Here is a 17,331-nt window from a genome sequence, read left to right on the forward strand (position 1 = left end):
ATACGATATTACGCCTCCATATTGTACTTAAGGGCATATTATACATACGGACGATGTGTTTACATGGCGACGCCATTGCAATATGAGCAGCGTTGCCAACGATCCGGTTAACAATGATACGCTAGGTGAGACCAGGTCCACCACGCGTGGTTATTTTTATTTTTTTTGGAACACGCACCTTTACCTAATACTATTACTGATGGTACGCTAGGTTAGCGATGGTACATAGTTAGCTATTAGCCCACGCATGTGAGACCAGGTCCACCACGAGTGGTTATTTTTTTAGAACACGCACCTTTACCTAACAATATTACCGATTGTACGCTTAGTTAGCCATTAGCCCATGCATGTGAGACCAGGTCCACCACGCATGGTTATTTTTTAGAACACGCACCTTTAAGAGGGGGGTCAGAGGCTCCCCTTGGTTGCAGGGGTCGAGCAGGTCGTAAAGTTCGGTTGGAGTAGTTTAAATATGCTCCCCCACCAAAATACCCCGAGTTCACACAGGTCCCCAAAGATCGTTGGGGGAAGGGGATTAATTCGGCTTCTTTACTTTTAAGTACTTTTTTTTTTTTACTATGATATATGGAGGCTTATTATCGTATTCTGGAGGTGCGGAGTCAATATCCACAACCACCTTGTATACTGGGAATACGAGCCCGTGAAGCAGATTCAAAATCCGGTCAGTAAGGATTCACGTGTTCGAACAGCTCGGGCAAGAGGTTCGAGCCTGCACTTCCTGCACAAGCCGCAGTATTGTTAAAGGCGCGGTGTTGGATGGATCCAGCTAGCCGGTGGTTTTACTTGTGTCAGTGATAAACAATGAAGATACACTGTGTTTGGTGCCATGGACTCTACTTGGAGGACAGAAACCTTGCGATGAGGTGACAACCTACTAGTGAGAGGGCATGAGTGTGGTGGAGGCGGTTTATGTGAGCACAAATGGCCGCCGGTGCCACGCCAGATGGTGAGGTGAGCATCGTTTGGTGGGTTCACGACGAGTGCATGGTTTTCGTATGGGAAACACTAAATTCGTCGCAAACGCTTATTTTAGTGGTGGTGGGAGGAAAAACTCCCTAAATTTAGGGAATTTACCTAGATCTAGGGAGTTTTTATCCCCCCCCCCACACACTAAAAAAATACGCGAATGGGACGGATTTCGTGTCCCCCACCCGAAACCCTGCATTCCCACCAGGTCCCCAGGCTTGTATGGGGGGGGAGGGGGGAGTATGGGCAAACACTAGAATTTTACCTACAAAACTGTCTCCATAATGAAAAGCATCATATTTAGGCCATAAATAAAGTCAGTGTCTCAAAATTAGTGGGCTGCCCTTCCCTCAACAGTCCCAAAAATATATATTGACACCCATCAAAGCCAGCCTCTCGCTGCACACGCCCACAGCCCAAACACCTGACGTTATGAAGGAGACAACACTAATGGAGCACACAGGGACTACACTGTCACTGCCATTGCAGGTGAGTTAACTGGAAACGCTGACTGCCAACACAGGGAACAGTCACTAACATATAGCAGTATATAACTACATATAACACGTGCCTCTACTCGATTCGCTGCACTCACTACCAGGTGATCTTGGGCTGCCTATAAGCTACTACACGTGCCCGGCCCTGACTCTCAATATATTTACACATACCCACAGCCCCCAACACCTGCCCAAAGCTCACACAGCCGAACACTCACACAGCCCCATAAACCTCCCACACCGCCTATTACTCACCTGTCACCGGTAATTCAGGCGTTATTAGTGAAAAGGAAAGAAGGCTTGGACACAAATGCGGCCGCCCATCACGTGACGTCACGATGTCAACAAACACCTCTTCTTCTTCTTCTTCGGTATTTTCTTCTTTTTTTCGGTATTTTCTTCTTTTTTTCGGTATTTTCTTTTTTCTTCTTCTTTTTCTTCTATTTCTTCTCTTTTTCGGTATTTTCTTCTTTTTCTTTTTCGATCTTCTTCTTTTTAGGGTCCTCCTTGGTTTTACTATTCACTGTGCACACATATATTTCACCCTACACTGAACTGCACGTACTACACCTAATTATAATTGGTCCCATGGATTGTCTTTTATTTTGCTTTCCTATTTTCTTTTTCCTTCACTACTCGATCGATCTGGACATTCGAGATCCTTTTTGCATTTCCTCTTTCTGTCCTTTTGTTACATTTGTTCTTTACAATAAACTATCACAATGCAATCAGTCAATCAATTTCTCTTCTAGCTAAGTTAATTAATTATCACATTTTTTCGTGCTCTGACCCAAAACTGTCACGTACGTATATATACACCCCGATATTCACTTATTGTTGTTAAAATCGACATCGTTAATTAATGATGTTTTTTTTCCAGTAGCTTATATTAGGGCCAGAAACAGCTACGATTGATCGAGGTTTTCAGTACGACAGTCTTTTTCTTTTTATAATTTTCATTTTGACCTGTTATTTTGAGAACAGTACAGTCTAGAATGTTACAGTATATTTTAGATCATACAAGAACATGTAGCAAAAGTATGTGCGAGTCGGCAACACTTCCCGCCAGGCGCCTGGCCGCGCCCCGCTGGGCGCGGACGAGGCTTGGTTCCCCGCCCTTGCTCGCTCTTCCCGGAGCCTTCTAGAGCCCCATGGACGCCGGGGGAAGCTTCCAGCACAACAGTATACTCATTGACGCATTCACTCACTCACTCATTAACTCAACCACGATAACAAGTATCTCCACGCCTACTCACTTTTACTTCCGAAACAAGCAAATTACTCAAGTGTTATTATCCCCGACGGCAGCAAGTGTGATTATCGTCCTGAGTGGGGAGGGAGGATCGAGGAGGACACTGTGCCGACTCTGGGACACGACAACTCGGCGACCCAGGGTACACGAGGTCTTGGGTGTGAAAATAATGTTGATGTGAACTAAGTCTATATGCGCAAAGTCAAGTCATACGCAGGTTTGTGGGAGGAGACACAGCCGAGGCGTGGTTTATGAGTGACACTGCTTGGAGCCAAACTAGAGAATGTAAAAACAGAGATTTAGAGAAAACAAAGAAAGGCGGACTAATTTAAATCAATCACTTCAACATACCCTCCCTCACACCCCACACCGCCGTTTGTATATATAAGCAATGGAATTACAGTCACGCAATAGCACAATAAAAAGACATTTTTCGTCAGTGGCTTGCCCGAACGCGCGGTGAAAGGAGGCGAGAATGCACAGAGGGAACATACGGCCCCAACTTTAGTCACCCCTGAACTGGCGGGTATTTTTTTTTTTTGGCTTCAAGTGACGTCATCCCGCTGCTCCGTCCCAAAACCGCCTCCTGCACGTACCGGTCGCAGTTTTGAAGCAGAGTGACTTGACTTGGTATATATAGACTTAGGATGTGAAAGGGTCGCACATGGTCGGAAGAGGTCTAGAAACGATCGCCGGATGCAGAGTCGGCACAGTGTGAAGGAGGCATAGAAGTCGCTGGGTTGTCGTGGCCCAGAGTCGGCACACTGTGAATGCGGTCTTATATGAGAGACTGCGATGCGATACTTTGTGGGTAAAAAAAAATCGTGAGAAGGCGAGGAGGAGGTGAATGAGGAGGATGTTTAAGAGAGAGGAAGAGGAGGATTAGAGGAATATGTACGAAAAAAATAAAGATGAAAAAGAGATGGAAGGAGAGAGAGAGAGAGAGAGAGAGAGAGAGAGATCAGAAAAAAAACAATTTGACGTTAGAATCAGGTAGTCTTTTTTTCTTTTTTCTTTATCTACTTCCCTTTTCCATTCTACTTATTTCCTTAATCTTTCCTTTCATTGCCGTGTCAAATGAAAACAAGCACACCGAAAATAGACAACGGCAACAGAGGTAAGAAATATCGAAAACAAAACAAATAAATCAATAATAATCACATTCAATCAATGTAATCAATGTCCGAAGCATCAATTTGCCGGCATAACACAGCACACCAACAGCCATCCGCCATCACCTCGTCACTGAAGTCCATATTATTAAACGTATCGGGCTCCCGTTACGACCATTCCCAAGGCCACGGAGAAGATTAACCGGGTTTTCTGGGGTGATTTTTCCCGTTCATGGTGCAGAAGTCGGGTAAAACTATCACTCGGATCACAAAATAGTCCATGAATATCCCAGGGACGTCTACGAGACTATTCAAACGTGTGAACTGTGGGGCCGAGGGGATTGTCGTTTTGGACCTTTTTCTTTGTCCCGGGATTCTGGGATAAAATTAGTCCTAACATACCTGTCAAGCTACTGCGGTGTCTCGCCATAAGATTTTGCGTTAGAGACCATAAGTTTGTGTATAAAACAGTAACTAAACCATAAGAAAACCATATATTTTGTCATTCAATATTTATTTGTTTCAAAACAAATGCAGAATGAAAACACAATGTAAACACATGACACAGTATGAACACCACTGTTTAAAGAGCATCAGTGAGCTGCAGTGAACCTACTGAAGCTCACTAATGCTCTCTGTTAAAAAATAAATAAATAAATAAATAAAAAAAAAACATATCGCAAGCGGAGAAAAAAACGTAAGATTTTCAACTTACGCCGTACGACTTGAAAATCACCTAAATTACGTAAGACTTACGTAAAAAACGTAAGACTTGACAGGTGTGCCCTAATCCCGGGATCCAGGGAATTCCCGGAATTTTCAATTGTCTAAAATTGCACATATTATACTTAGTTTCCCTTTCAGGTTTTTGATGTGCTTAAGGCGAGAGTCCGGGTAGGAACGTAGGTGTTGCCATATCTCTAGTAGATATGCATGAATCACTCTGATTTTTATGTTATAAAGTATTGTCAACATGTAGATCAATTTCAGACATTCAGCCCCATTGTAGCCCCCAACCCCGCCAGCCCCAAACAGCCCCTTCCCACACTTACGAGTGTTATTCTGGCGTTATTATTGGCCCCAACTCTCTTGTTGTATGGCTAAGACACGTTATGATGTGCAGTGTTTCTCCGTCGTTAGATTTTTCTATTTTATCTTTTTTACTTTTTTTTCGCTTTTTTGGACCAAGAAAATATTAATACAAAATGACAGCTCACACACACACACACACACACACACACACACACACACACACACACATATATATATATATATATATATATATATATATATATATATATATATATATATACATATATATATATATATATATATATATATATATATATATATATATATATATATATATATATATATATATATATATATATATATATATATATATATATATATATATATATATATATATATATATATATACAGCGACGGACATCGGATGAAGAAACATTCATCTGGCTTTTAGTTTTGTTTCATTGAAATCAAGCTAAAACTGTCTTCAAAATAGATTTTAGAAAGGGACTAACTTTTAGACTGCAATACAATAGACTCATTCAGAAAACAAATACACAATCACTTGTCACCACAATTAACACACCAACACTTAACAATTACACGTGATTCGCTTCCCTCCCCTGCACACCCGGCTCCCCCGTCCCCCCAACAGCCAACAAATATGCGTCTTATGCACCTGTACGGCTGCCCTGCGCACCATATATAACATCCAGAATAACACATTTTGAGATACGCCCGGGCCTGTGGCTGAGAGAGAGATAGAGAGAGAGAGAGAGAGAGCCGCAAACCAAGAACAGGACCAAGACAGAATGTAAACACCGGCCAGGTCCAGGACCAAGACTTTGATAGCAAACCAACGGGGCCCTGCACACCTTCCCGCTGCTCCACACACTGACCTCGAGTGTCTTGCCATGGCCTCCGCCTGCAGACACGTGGCAGTGACTGGGCCGCCAGGTGAGGGCAGGAGTTAAGGCGACTGTCGCGTTTATTGATACCTCTCTCTCTCTCTCTCTGCAATATTATGGGGTCAGGTAGTCTCTCTCTCTCTCTCTCTCTCTCTCTCTCTCTCTCTCTCTCTCTCTCTCTCTCTCTCTCTCTCTCTCTCTCTCTCTCTCTCTCTCTCTCTCAGCTCTATATCGGGGTCTCTCTCTCTCTCTCTCTCTCTCTCTCTCTCTCTCTCTCTCTCTCTCTCTCTCTCTCTCTCTCTCTCTCTCTCTCTCTCTCTCTCTCTCTCTCTCTCCTTCTTCGTTTTTCAGTGTTTTTTGTCTCTCTCTCTCTCTCTCTCTCTCTCTCTCTCTCTCTCTCTCTCTCTCTCTCTCTCTCTCTCTCTCTCTCTCTCTCTCTCTCTCTCTCTCTCTCAAAGCTGCCTGACACTTTCCCAGAGTGTCACATTGTCATTCATTTCATTTAATTTCTAGGGCCCCCGCAGAGGGCCACTCTCGGGTGGCATGATATGCGGGGGTTGTGCAGGGGATTCAAGGGTCCTGGACAGGATTAGGATAAGGGTTAGGATGAGGAAAGGTATTGGGACATGGTGAAGGGCCAGGATTAGGGAGATAATGATTGATGGTCCTATTCCTAAATGTGTCAAGAGTGGGACTATTAACAACATGAGATGGGAGATAATTCCACTCTTGGATGCTGCGGGGAAAGAATGAATATTTGAATATACTTGTGTTAGTCTGGCAAGTGTGGTATTTAAGGTTGTGGCTGCCTTTAGTGGATCGTGTAGTTGTCGGGTGTGAATAAGTGTCTTTGTTTATGTCTACTAAATTGTTTGTGATTTTATATACCGTTTGTTGTCTGTGTATTTGTCTTCGTGTTGCTGATGGGTCTAGTTGTATGTCTTGTTTAAGCAAAGTGACTGATGTGGTGTGTCTGTAAACACGTCTGGCCCATCCTGCAGCTTTGTTTTGTATGGCCTCTATTAATGTTATTGTTAGTGTTATTTTATTGTCTCCTTAGTTCCTGTATTTCCCCTCCCTGGTTCCTCTTTTCCTTGCAATGTTTCTCCTATTGTGCAGGCGTGGGCAAGACAACGCTGGTCCAGAAGGTCGTGGGTCAACTGCAGGAGGCTGAGGTGGCGTGTAGCGGGTTCTATACCAAGGAGGTGCGGCAGGGGGGCAAGAGGGTTGGCTTTGATGTGGTCACCTTGAGTGGCCGCACCTGTGTTCTCTCCAGGCAGAGGTGAGATGCAGGGTCCATATTCTTAACCCGTCCGCTGCGATTGGCACGAATTTCTCCTTCCCTGGTTGCCTGGTAACATATTGTCCCAGGTCTTTCTCTGCCTCTGTGTGGATAGTGGAGTGTTTCCCATGTGGTATTGGTATGCTGGATTTCCCCTCCAAAAGTGCATAACTTTACATTTCTCTTCATTGAATTGTAGCAGCCACTTTTTGTTCCGTTCCTGTAGCTTAGTGATGTCTTCTTGTAGGAAATCCGCAATCAAGGGGTTAATTGTATCGGGTTCCCATTGCGACCATTTCCCAAGGCCACAGAGAATATTAACCGGGTTTTCGTGGGTGGTGTTTTTCCTGTACATGGTGCAGAGGTCATGTAAAACTATAACTGGGACCACAAAACGGTCCACGAAAACTCCAGCAACTTCTACGAGAGGCTTTTCAATCAGGTGAACTGAGGAGTTGATGGATTTAAGAATACGGCCTCAGGTCATTTCTGTTTATGCTGCAGAAGTTTTGTCCTTCCAAGATACAGTCATACCTTGGTTTATGAGCTTAATTCGTTCCGGAATTTTGCTCGCAAACGAAATGAACGCACACTGTCATGCTGAAAACACAAAGATCGCACACTAGACCATAAACGTAGTGTTCACAAACGCGTGGGTTCTACCTCTGTGGGAGCACAGCGTGGACTGAGACCCCATTCGCACTGTTTTCCACTCTGAGCACTCTTGGCTTGTGGTGAACAAAGGGAACCATCGCTCACGCCTTCGACTTGTACAAACAGGATGCTCGTACACCAAGCAATCGCTCTTCAACCAAGGCATTTTTAGTAGGGATGTACCGATGTATCAGTATCAGTGGTATCGGCACATTTTAAGAGTATCGGTATTGGCTGATTTTCTGCCGATACTACCGATATGAAGGAGTTTTACATCGGTTGTCACTTGTTACACATAATTTTGTTCAACAGAAATTGGATTTTGTAAATTGTTGAAAAAGTATTAGAAAAGTGTAATTATCTAGTAACATGATACTTCATAGTTTGGAATTTTCCACGATTTAATTTTCATCACTTTAAACGATAAGATTCATATTACTTTGAATACAAATATATATAATACTTAGTATACAGTATAGCGTTTGGTAACGCGGACGCGTACAATACAGGTTTAGTACTTTTAGCTTCGGCGCGGAATTGGCGGAGCCCCTCCACTCGCCTCATTTGCCTGCCTGTCAGTCAGACAGTTGCCCTGCTTCAGGGCACACTGCCAGGGTCTGGGGATTTCTTCACAGTCTTCTGCCTAAATGTATGTCAATTAAGATAAAGCTAGCCTAGCTGAGTCAACTAGACCTCACGAGGCGCCTCCTCCCTCGCCCCTTGTCGAAACTCATGGGGGTGGGTGTTAACACTTCCCTTATATGGTGGAACAACGAGTAGTGGGTCTTTTTTCTTCTTAACATTTGATATTGCCATTTAGCTGCTGGAGTTGTTGTATATAAAAAAATCAGTGCACAAGTATCGGTATCAGTATCGGTATCGGTCAAATATTGGGGTCTCGGGATCGGTATCGGTCAAAATTTCGGTATTGGTACATCCTTAATTTCTAGTGAATATTTTGTGCTGATAAATGAAAACACTCGTAAAGTAAGGCACTCATAAACCATGGTATTACTGCAACATGTTTCAGCTCCTCCACAGACACACCTCAGGGCGTCCGTGTCTAGACTAGCACTGCTTATTGCTTGCATATCCCGCCAGGACTATTTTATCTTGATTACTGTTATCTACTTCAGTAAAGGACCTAAATCTGTACATACCCAATGAAGCTTAACATGAAAAACTCCATTGTTCTGCTGATTCTTCCAATTTTAAAGTCATTTAACCCGTTCACTGCAATTTGCACGGATTTGGCCTTCACTGGTAGCCTGGTAACATAATCCCAGGCCTTTCTCTGCCTCTGTGGTTGATAGTGGAGTGTTTCCCATGTGGTACTGGTATGTTGGATATCCCCTCCCAAGGTGCAGGACTTTACCTTTTTCTTCATTGAATTGTAGCAGCCACTTTTTGTTCCATTTCTGTAGCTTTGGTGATGTCTTCTGGTAGGGGGTCTGCAGTTAAGAGGCTATTTTCTACTGACAGAGCATTACTTTCCCTTGCATTCCTCTCTGCTTGGACAGTGTTATCCCTTTGTATTACAGTTGCTACGTCACCTTATCTTCTACCTCATAGTGTGTTTGTTCATTGGTTTGCATTCCTCACATTTGAACATAGTCATCTGGAAAAGAAAACTGCTCAGACCTGGGGCGCTGTTCATGCTGGCCTCTGGGGGCTCAGAAAAGGGGTAGATGTGAGGGATTGTGAGTATGTCCTGGTTTGTCATGCAAGAGTTTGGTGGCATTTACATTCTTTCACCTCTTTTTTTCATTTGAATACTGACCCAAGAATAAGATGAACACTTCCAAAGATCAAGAAAAAAAGTTTGCTGATCTTGACTTACACTCATTTTTAGTTTTTATCCTTATATGAATACTGGTTGGGATGAAGCAGACAGACTGGTGAACACGTCCTAATAAAATCAATACTTCTGACAGGGCTGAGGGCAGTGGAGGGCGAGAGCCTCGGGTTGGTAACTATGCTGTTGATGTGGCGTCCTTCGAGTCCCTGGCCCTGCCTCTCCTGCAGACTCAGGTACGCTCCCTTCAACAGCACCGTGCTCCACCTAAACATCGCATAACCCGTCCGCTGCGATTGGCACGGATTTGGCTTTCACTGGTAGCCTGGTAACATAGTATAGGCCCAGGTCTTTCTCTGCCTCTGTGGTGGATAGTGGAGTGTTTCCCATGTGTTATTGGTATGCTGGATATCCCTTCCTTTCCCTTCCTTTTCCATCCCTTCCCTTCCTTTTTCATCCCTTCCGTTCCTTCCTTTGATCCCTTATCTTTCCTTCCCATCCCATCCTTCCATCCATCCCATCCATCCTTCCTTCCCTTCCCTTCCTTCCTTCCCTTCCTTTTCATGCCCTTCCGTGCTCCTTCTTCCTTTTCATCCCTTCCTTCCCTTTCCATCCTTTCTCATCCCATCCTTCCTTTTCTTCCCATCCTTTCTGATCCTTCCCTTTCCTTCCCATCCTTTCTCATCCCTCCTTCCCTTTTCATCTCATCCCTTTCCTTCCTTCCCTTTCCTTCCCATCCTTTCTCATCCCAACCCTTCCCATCCCATCCATTGTAATTCATTGAATTGTAGCAGCAACTTCTTGCTCCACTCCTTTAGCTTGGTGAGGTCTTCTTGTAGGAAATCCACATCCAAGGCGTTAACTGGGTCACTGCTATTAATTTCAGGACTGCAGGAAATAAGTATCTCAGGCTGTCATGGTGTAGATACCTTGTTACATCAGATAATGCTCTTCCCTGGTTATTTTTGTCCTACAAGGAGAGGCTGAGTATATAGTATTCATGTTTTGAGTGCCTAACCTGTTGTTGCAATGGAAAACAAGTCTGTTCATCCTTGTTATTGTAATCAGATATTTTTTTTATCCTGGTAGTTATAGAAAGGAAAGAGACAATGTAAGTCCCTGTTTCATCCCCTAACATGCTATAACAACAGTCTCTATCCTGCAGAGAACATGTCCATTCCCATCCCATCCCATCCCATCCCATCCCATCCCTTCCCTTCCCTTCCCTTCCTTTCCTTTTTCATCCCTTTCCTTCCCTTCCTTTCCCTTCCTTTTTCATCCCTTTCCTTCCCTTCCCTTCCCTTCCCTTCCCTTTTCAACCCATCCCATCTCTTTCCTTCCCTTCCTTTCCCTTCCTTCCCTTTTCAACCCATCCCATCTCTTTCCTTCCTTCCTTTTCATCCCTTCCTTCCCTTCCTTTCCCTTCCTTTCCATCCCATCCCTTCCCTTTTCATCCCATCCCATCCCATCCCTTCCCTCCCCTTCCCTTTTCATGCCCTTCCATGCTCCTCCTTCCTTTTTCATTCCTTCCCTTCCCTTCCTTCCCTTTCCATCCTTTCTCATCCCATCCCCTTCCTTTTTTTTCCCATCCTTTCTCATCCCTTCCGTTTTTCTTCCCATCCTTTCTCATCCCTTCCCTTCCCTTCCCTTCCTTCCCTTTCCATCCTTTCTCATCCCTCCCATCCCTTTTCATGCCCTTCCATGCTCCTTCTTCTTTTTTCATCCCATCCCTTTCCTTCCCATCCTTTCTCATCCCATCCCTTTCCCTTTTCTTCCCATCCTTTCTCATCCCTTCCCTTTTCTTCCCATCCTTTCTCATCCCTTCCCTTCCCTTTTCATCCCATCACTTTCCTTCCCATTCTTTCTCATCCCATCCCCTTCCATTTCCTTCCCATCCTTTCTCATCCCATCCTTCCTCATCCACTGTAATTCCACCTCAAATCCCCTATCTTGCTAACCCTACATTATGCATCCCCCAGAGAGCAAGTCCCTCCGTCCTGGTGCTGGATGAAATAGGGAAGATGGAGATGTTTAGCACCGGCTTTGTGAGGGGCGTGAGGCAGGCCATCGCCGACCCCTCCTCAACCCTCCTGGCCACCATCCCCGTCGCCAAGGGCAAGCCCATAGCCCTGGTGGAGGAGATCAGGAGCAGCCCAACCTTCCTGGGGGTCAATTTTAGGCTTGGGGCAGGGCGGTGGTGGTCGTGGTGGGTGGGTGGTGGGTTGGAGAAGTGATGGTGGATGAGTATATGTGGTGGTGGATGTACAGCGTGCACGGGTGATTTCTGCAGCAAAGTTCGCGCATCGAGATTTGCCGCATAACTTCATATTTGCCGCCCATACCATCATTAACACACAGGAGGCACTAATCATGTGTCTGAGAGTGACGCACATCTTTTTCTCCACTGACTGGTGTGAGGGAAGGAGGGTCTAAATCTCTCCCGTTCCTCCTGTGGGGGTTGACAGTTTATATTGCCTTGAACAATTTAGCCTGAAACTTCACCTACATTCTTGTGTTTCTGCCCATTTTGCTGGATTACATAATGGATGGAGAACATAGAGGAGGCAAAGCACTACCAGCAATCACTGATCTTTACATTGCTGGCCAAAATGAAGCCTCTTCTTCCTTTGGAGGTCATTTATTAGTGACTTCTTCTGCACGCAGTAAGACCTGCAGCCAAGGTCATGTTGCAAAGTTTCTTGCACTGTACGCAGCGACACATCACCAAGAAGAGTGTGGGTTCATTCTTTCAAATTCCTGGCTCTAAGGCGAGGAGTGACGTCAAGCTATCGTCTAAAGACGTTCCTGCTTTTATGAAAAATGTTTTGGTTTCCTGGTTGTTCCTTAAGGAGTGTGACCAAGCAAGGTGGATGCATAATAAGCTAGTTCAACAAATACTACACTTTGATCTTAGCCTTAAATCAGTGGATCAAGGTGCTCACTGTTCTAAGCTTCTGATATTAAGCTGCAAATTTCCTTATTACTGTGCACAACGATGCTAAAAGATCCAGTGATTGCTGGCATTGTTTGCCTCCTGCTTGCAAATCTCATTCATTACGTAGTCCAGCCAAAATGGCGGAAACACATGTTGCATTGTAAAATTTTGGCTAAATTATTTCAAGCAATACAAACTCAACCCCTTGAGGGAGGAAGGGGACCTCCCTCCCTACTGCAGTGAGTGGAAAAGATGTACGTCACTGCCAGACACACGATTAATGCCTCCTGTGTTTTCAGTGGTATGGGGCGATATGAAGTTAAAAGATGTATCTCGATAGAGCGGACTCTGGCGCAGAAATGTTGACGTACGATGTAGAAGGAGTGCAAATATGATGGTAAAGAAGAAAAGTAGAAAGAAGGTAGATGAAAAGAATCATTGGAGAGAAAGAAGAAACAGAAGAAGAAAGAAAAAATAATAAAGGTAAGAATAAGAGAAGAAAGAAGAACAGGAAAAGAAGTAGAGAAGAAGGAGAGAAAAGAAAGGAAAGAAAGAGAATAGAATTAAGAACAAGAAAAAGACAAGACCTCATGATTACTATGATTTTCTCTTTGCTAACTTCAGAGAAAAACTGCCTATGACTGGGGGTGGCAATTTTTCTTTCCTTGACCTTGTAGCAGAAATTGTGACCTCCTTTCTCTTGACAAACCTATAGGAAAAACTGTAATTGGGACTCTCTCTCTCTCTCTCTCTGACTCTCTCTCTCTCTCTCTCTCTCTCTCTCTCTCTCTCTCTCTCTCTCTCTCTCTCTCTCTCTCTCTCCTCTCTCTCCTTGATTTTTCCTTCTCTCCATTGTTCCATTTTTCCTTCTTCTGTAGTTTGATTCTCTCTTGTTGTCTATCTGTCTCTCTGTGTCTGTCCATGGCTGTACTTTTCCTTGATGGACCGGAAGAAAATTGTATGGATGGGATGTGTTCCTACTTTCCCTTCTGTCTGACAAACCTGTAGGAAATTTTGTACAGGGTGGAGATGTGCTTTGTACTTTCCCAAGACTTCCATGTGTTCCTTCCTCTTCCACAGCTGACCAGAGCCAACAGGGACGACCCGGCTGTCCTGGAGAAGATTATTAGCACGTTAAGAACCTCTCGAGAAATAATGTTTGCTGACACCATCTACAGGACCTAAGAACCTCTACAGAGAAGTGATGTTTGCTGATGTCAACTATAAGACCTAAGAACCTCTACAAAGTAATGTTTGCTGACACTGACTACACTGCCTAAGAACCTCTATGAAGAAGTGATGTTTGCTGATGTCAACTATAGGACCTAAGAACCTTTACAAAGAAGTGATGTTTGCTGATGCCAACAACAGGACCTAAGAACCTCTATGAAGAAGTGATGTTTGCTGAGCTTTAATAAAAACACATGTGCCTGCTTCTTGTTTAGTGAAATCCACTCAACTATGTGTTTGTGTGTGTGTGTTGGTGTGAGAGAGAGAGAGAGAGAGAGAGAGAGAGAGAGAGAGAGAGAGAGAGAGAGAGAGAGAGAGAGAGAGAGAGAGAGAGAGAGAGAGAGAGAGAGAAAAATGGTTTGAAAAATGTGGAGATGGTAAATGAAGAGGAAGAAGAAGGAGAAGAAGAAGGAGGTTAAGAAATAGAATAAAGGGAAGAAAAGAAAAAAAAGACCACAAAGAAAAAAAAATGAAAAAAAAAAAAAAAAGAACAAGAACAAGACCTCACGATTGCTATAATTTTTCTCTTTGCTAACTGGCAGAAAAGCAATGATTGGGGGCGGCAACTTTTCCTTCATGACCTTGTATGAAAAATTACTTGACCTTTCTTTTGACAAACCTAATAGCAAAGAAAAAGGTAAGGAGAGCGGAAGAAAATAAACGGAAAGGAAGGGACGGCAGGGGAAAAGAACTGAGTGAAGGAAGGAAGGGAATGGATGGAGTGGAGGGCCAGGGAGAAGGGAAGGGAGGGAAGATTAATACCCGCATTACCTTTCCTAAGCCCTGAGTGACGCCTGATATCGGCACGGCCCTCACTGTCCCTCTCTCTCACAGCCCTGGGCATCCTCAGCCTTCTTCTACCGCTCTGTTGATGTTCCTGCTTAGACTTTTCTCGCCCCCTTGATGTTCCTTTCTCCTGTCCGTTTTCATTTTCCTCCTTCCGACCAACTTTCTCTCCTTTTGTCATCTGTCTCTTAATCTTGATCCTCCTTCCTCCTTCCTCCTTCACACCACTTCTCTCCTCCTTCCATCCATCTTTTGTCTGTCTCGTAATCTTGATCCTCCTTCTCTCTTTCCCTCCTTCACACCACTTTCTCTCCTCCTTCCATTCATCTTTGTCTGTCTCCTAATTTTCCGTGGATCTTCAGTCAAACCACGATTTCCGGTGGCGTGGTTCTCATTTGTTTCTTGTTATTGCTGCTGCTGATGATGGTGAGTAATACCGTCGTCCTTCAAGGAACTCTACCGTAGCTTTGGAAGATCGTGGACACGTCAGAAAACCACGGAAATATGAGAACCACGCCAGCGGAAATCGTGGTTTGACTGAAGATCCACGGAAAATTTGCCCAGTGTAATAGCCCCTCGTAAGGGAGTGACATGGGACGCAGTAGACGATCAAAAGGAGTCGAGTTGAGTGGATTGTGAGATTCAAAGGTATTAGGTAAGAATTAACATGACAGGAGGAAAGGAGAAGGATAGAGAGGAGCGTGATGGTGGAATGAGGGAACGAATGAGGTTATCGGAGAGAGGATTGGCGGTGTGAGGAAAGGAGAGGCATAGAGACTTGATGGACGGAGCGATCAGAGGGAGGGAATAGTTGAAGTGTGAGAAATACCTACCGCTGGGAGACTGGGAACAGACTAGAGTAATACCATTTGAGGCTGTGTGCGTATATTTTGAGGCAGTGTGCGTATATTTTGATCGAGGCTGTGTGCGTGTATTTTGATCGAGGCTGTGTGCGTATATTTTGATCGAGGCTGTGTGCGTATATTTTGATCGAGGCTGTGTGCGTATATTTTGATCGAGGCTGTGTGCGTATATTTTGATCGAGGCTGTGTGCGTATATTTTGATCGAGGCTGTGTGCGTATATTTTGAGGCTGTGTGCGTATATTTAGATCGAGGCTGTGTGCGTATATTTTGATCGAGGCTGTGTGCGTATATTTTGATCGAGGCTGTGTGCGTATATTTTGATCGAGGCTGTGTGCGTATATTTTGAGGCTGTGTGCGTATATTTTGATCGAGGCTGTGTGCGTGTATTTTGATCGAGGCTGTGTGCGTATATTTTGATCGAAGCTGTGTGCGTATATTTTGAGGCTGTGTGCGTATATTTTGAGGCTGTGTGCGTATATTTTGAGGCTGTGTGCGTATATTTTGAGGCTGTGTGCGTATATTTTGAGGCTGTGTGCGTTTTTTAGTTACCATATACGTAAAGATTGTGTGTGTGTGTGTGTGTGTGTGTGTGTGTGTGTGTGTGTGTGTGTGTGTGTGTGTGTGTATTAAAGGTGTGGGGTGAGACTTGATAGGGGAGGGACGTCGGGGGTTGAGAGAATGAAGTACACACACACACACACACACACACACACACTCACCAGTCCGTTGCGTAGTGTTTTCGAAGCCTGAGGGCGTGGCAATCAGGTCAAACTAGGACAGCATTAGGTCAGGCGCCGTGACCACCTGGAGGGCCGTGTTCCAGCAGTACGGCACGTCGCGGGTGGTGTAGGCGACTGGGGGTGTGGTTAGGCTAGGTTAAGTTCTCTCTCTCTCTCTCTCTCTCTCTCTCTCTCTCTCTCTCTCTCTCTCTCTCTCTCTCTCTCTCTCATTTAGATGGGATGGAAGGCGAATGGGAGGATTGCAAGAACATAGAGGGAATGGATGTTGCTGTTTCTGGGACTGAGTGCTGAAGCAAATGATAGAATTATAGAAGCCATGAGGAGTTTTCTGGAAAAGATGTGGTATGCAAGAAATAGGGAATAGGAAGATTTTTAATGGATATATACGGCTTGTTTTGATTCTATTTTTACAGGTTGTGCCGATATGAAGGCCTGACTACAACGGGTCACCTGTACAGCAAGAGCAAGAGCAAGGTTATGATCAATGAGCTTCAGGTGGCCGCCATAAATGAGCCTGCTTCGGAATGGCCTGTCGGAATAACCAGGACGGGTCTTGGTGAAAACCCTTCCACCGTTGCTTATAGTGTTCTGCTGTCAAGCAAAACCTGTGGCGTTCTCAGCTTTATCCTGATTATATCGCCGTGCAGGAGAATACTTGCATTACGTTTCATTGCCTGCGAGTTTTTTATTATAGATTGCCACTAAGAAGGACTAATCACTCATTTATGTCAAATTTGCCGTCACCACATAAGGTTCTGCAGTTAATCCGTCGGACGCTGCTTGTTGGTCTGCGAGTACTTGGGCCAAAAGTTATGTTAGGAGAAGCGACTGGCTTACTAAGGGCCGCTTTCACAGTCACTTTGTTTGTTTTGATCGTTACCAATGGCGGCGATCGACGCTATAGTTTTCCACGTGAAACTGGCCTATAAGGTAGTGGCGGCTGCAGAGAAAGCAAGAAGTGTTGAGAGAGTGTGGTGAGGCGCGATGCTAGGCTAACCCCGCAGCCGCCACTACCCCATCGGCCAGTTTTACGTGGAAATACAATAGTGGCGATCGCCTCCATTGGTAACGATCAAAACAAACAAAACGACTGTGAAAGCGGCCCTTACAGACCAACTCGATATGAAGAACACCAAAGAATAAGTTATCATAACATCACGATATCACGGGGCCTGGCGCGGGTGTGGACAGGGCGAGTGAAAAGTGGCAGCACGGGACCGTAGACTGCAGTGGTTACATTCTTTTTTTTCATTGATTTT

General features: G+C 44.5%; 1 protein-coding gene across 1 annotated transcript; it reads left to right on the forward strand.

Annotated features, from left to right (window-relative positions):
- Positions 1 to 5,673: 5,673 nt before the first annotated feature.
- LOC126994409 (cancer-related nucleoside-triphosphatase homolog) lies at positions 5,674 to 13,636 on the forward strand. The gene is made up of 5 exons (XM_050853721.1): positions 5,674 to 5,834; positions 6,905 to 7,067; positions 9,656 to 9,752; positions 11,496 to 11,726; positions 13,532 to 13,636. The coding sequence occupies exons 1-5, from the start codon at positions 5,792 to 5,794 to the stop codon at positions 13,634 to 13,636; spliced, it is 639 nt and encodes a 212-aa protein (XP_050709678.1). The 5' UTR covers positions 5,674 to 5,791.
- Positions 13,637 to 17,331: the final 3,695 nt, after the last annotated feature.

The sequence above is a fragment of the Eriocheir sinensis genome, unplaced genomic scaffold (genome assembly GCF_024679095.1).
Source record: "Eriocheir sinensis breed Jianghai 21 unplaced genomic scaffold, ASM2467909v1 Scaffold789, whole genome shotgun sequence".
NCBI classification, from domain to species: Eukaryota; Metazoa; Arthropoda; class Malacostraca; order Decapoda; family Varunidae; genus Eriocheir; species Eriocheir sinensis.

Excerpts from the sequence above, each read along its gene's own strand:
- LOC126994409 (XM_050853721.1), top strand. The coding sequence starts at position 5,792 with ATGGCCTCCGCCTGCAGACACGTGGCAGTGACTGGGCCGCCAG. Across the intron at positions 5,835-6,904 it reads GGCAGTGACTGGGCCGCCAG|GCGTGGGCAAGACAACGCTG; the intron begins GTGAGGGCAGGA and ends CCTATTGTGCAG. Across the intron at positions 7,068-9,655 it reads TGTGTTCTCTCCAGGCAGAG|GGCTGAGGGCAGTGGAGGGC; the intron begins GTGAGATGCAGG and ends TACTTCTGACAG.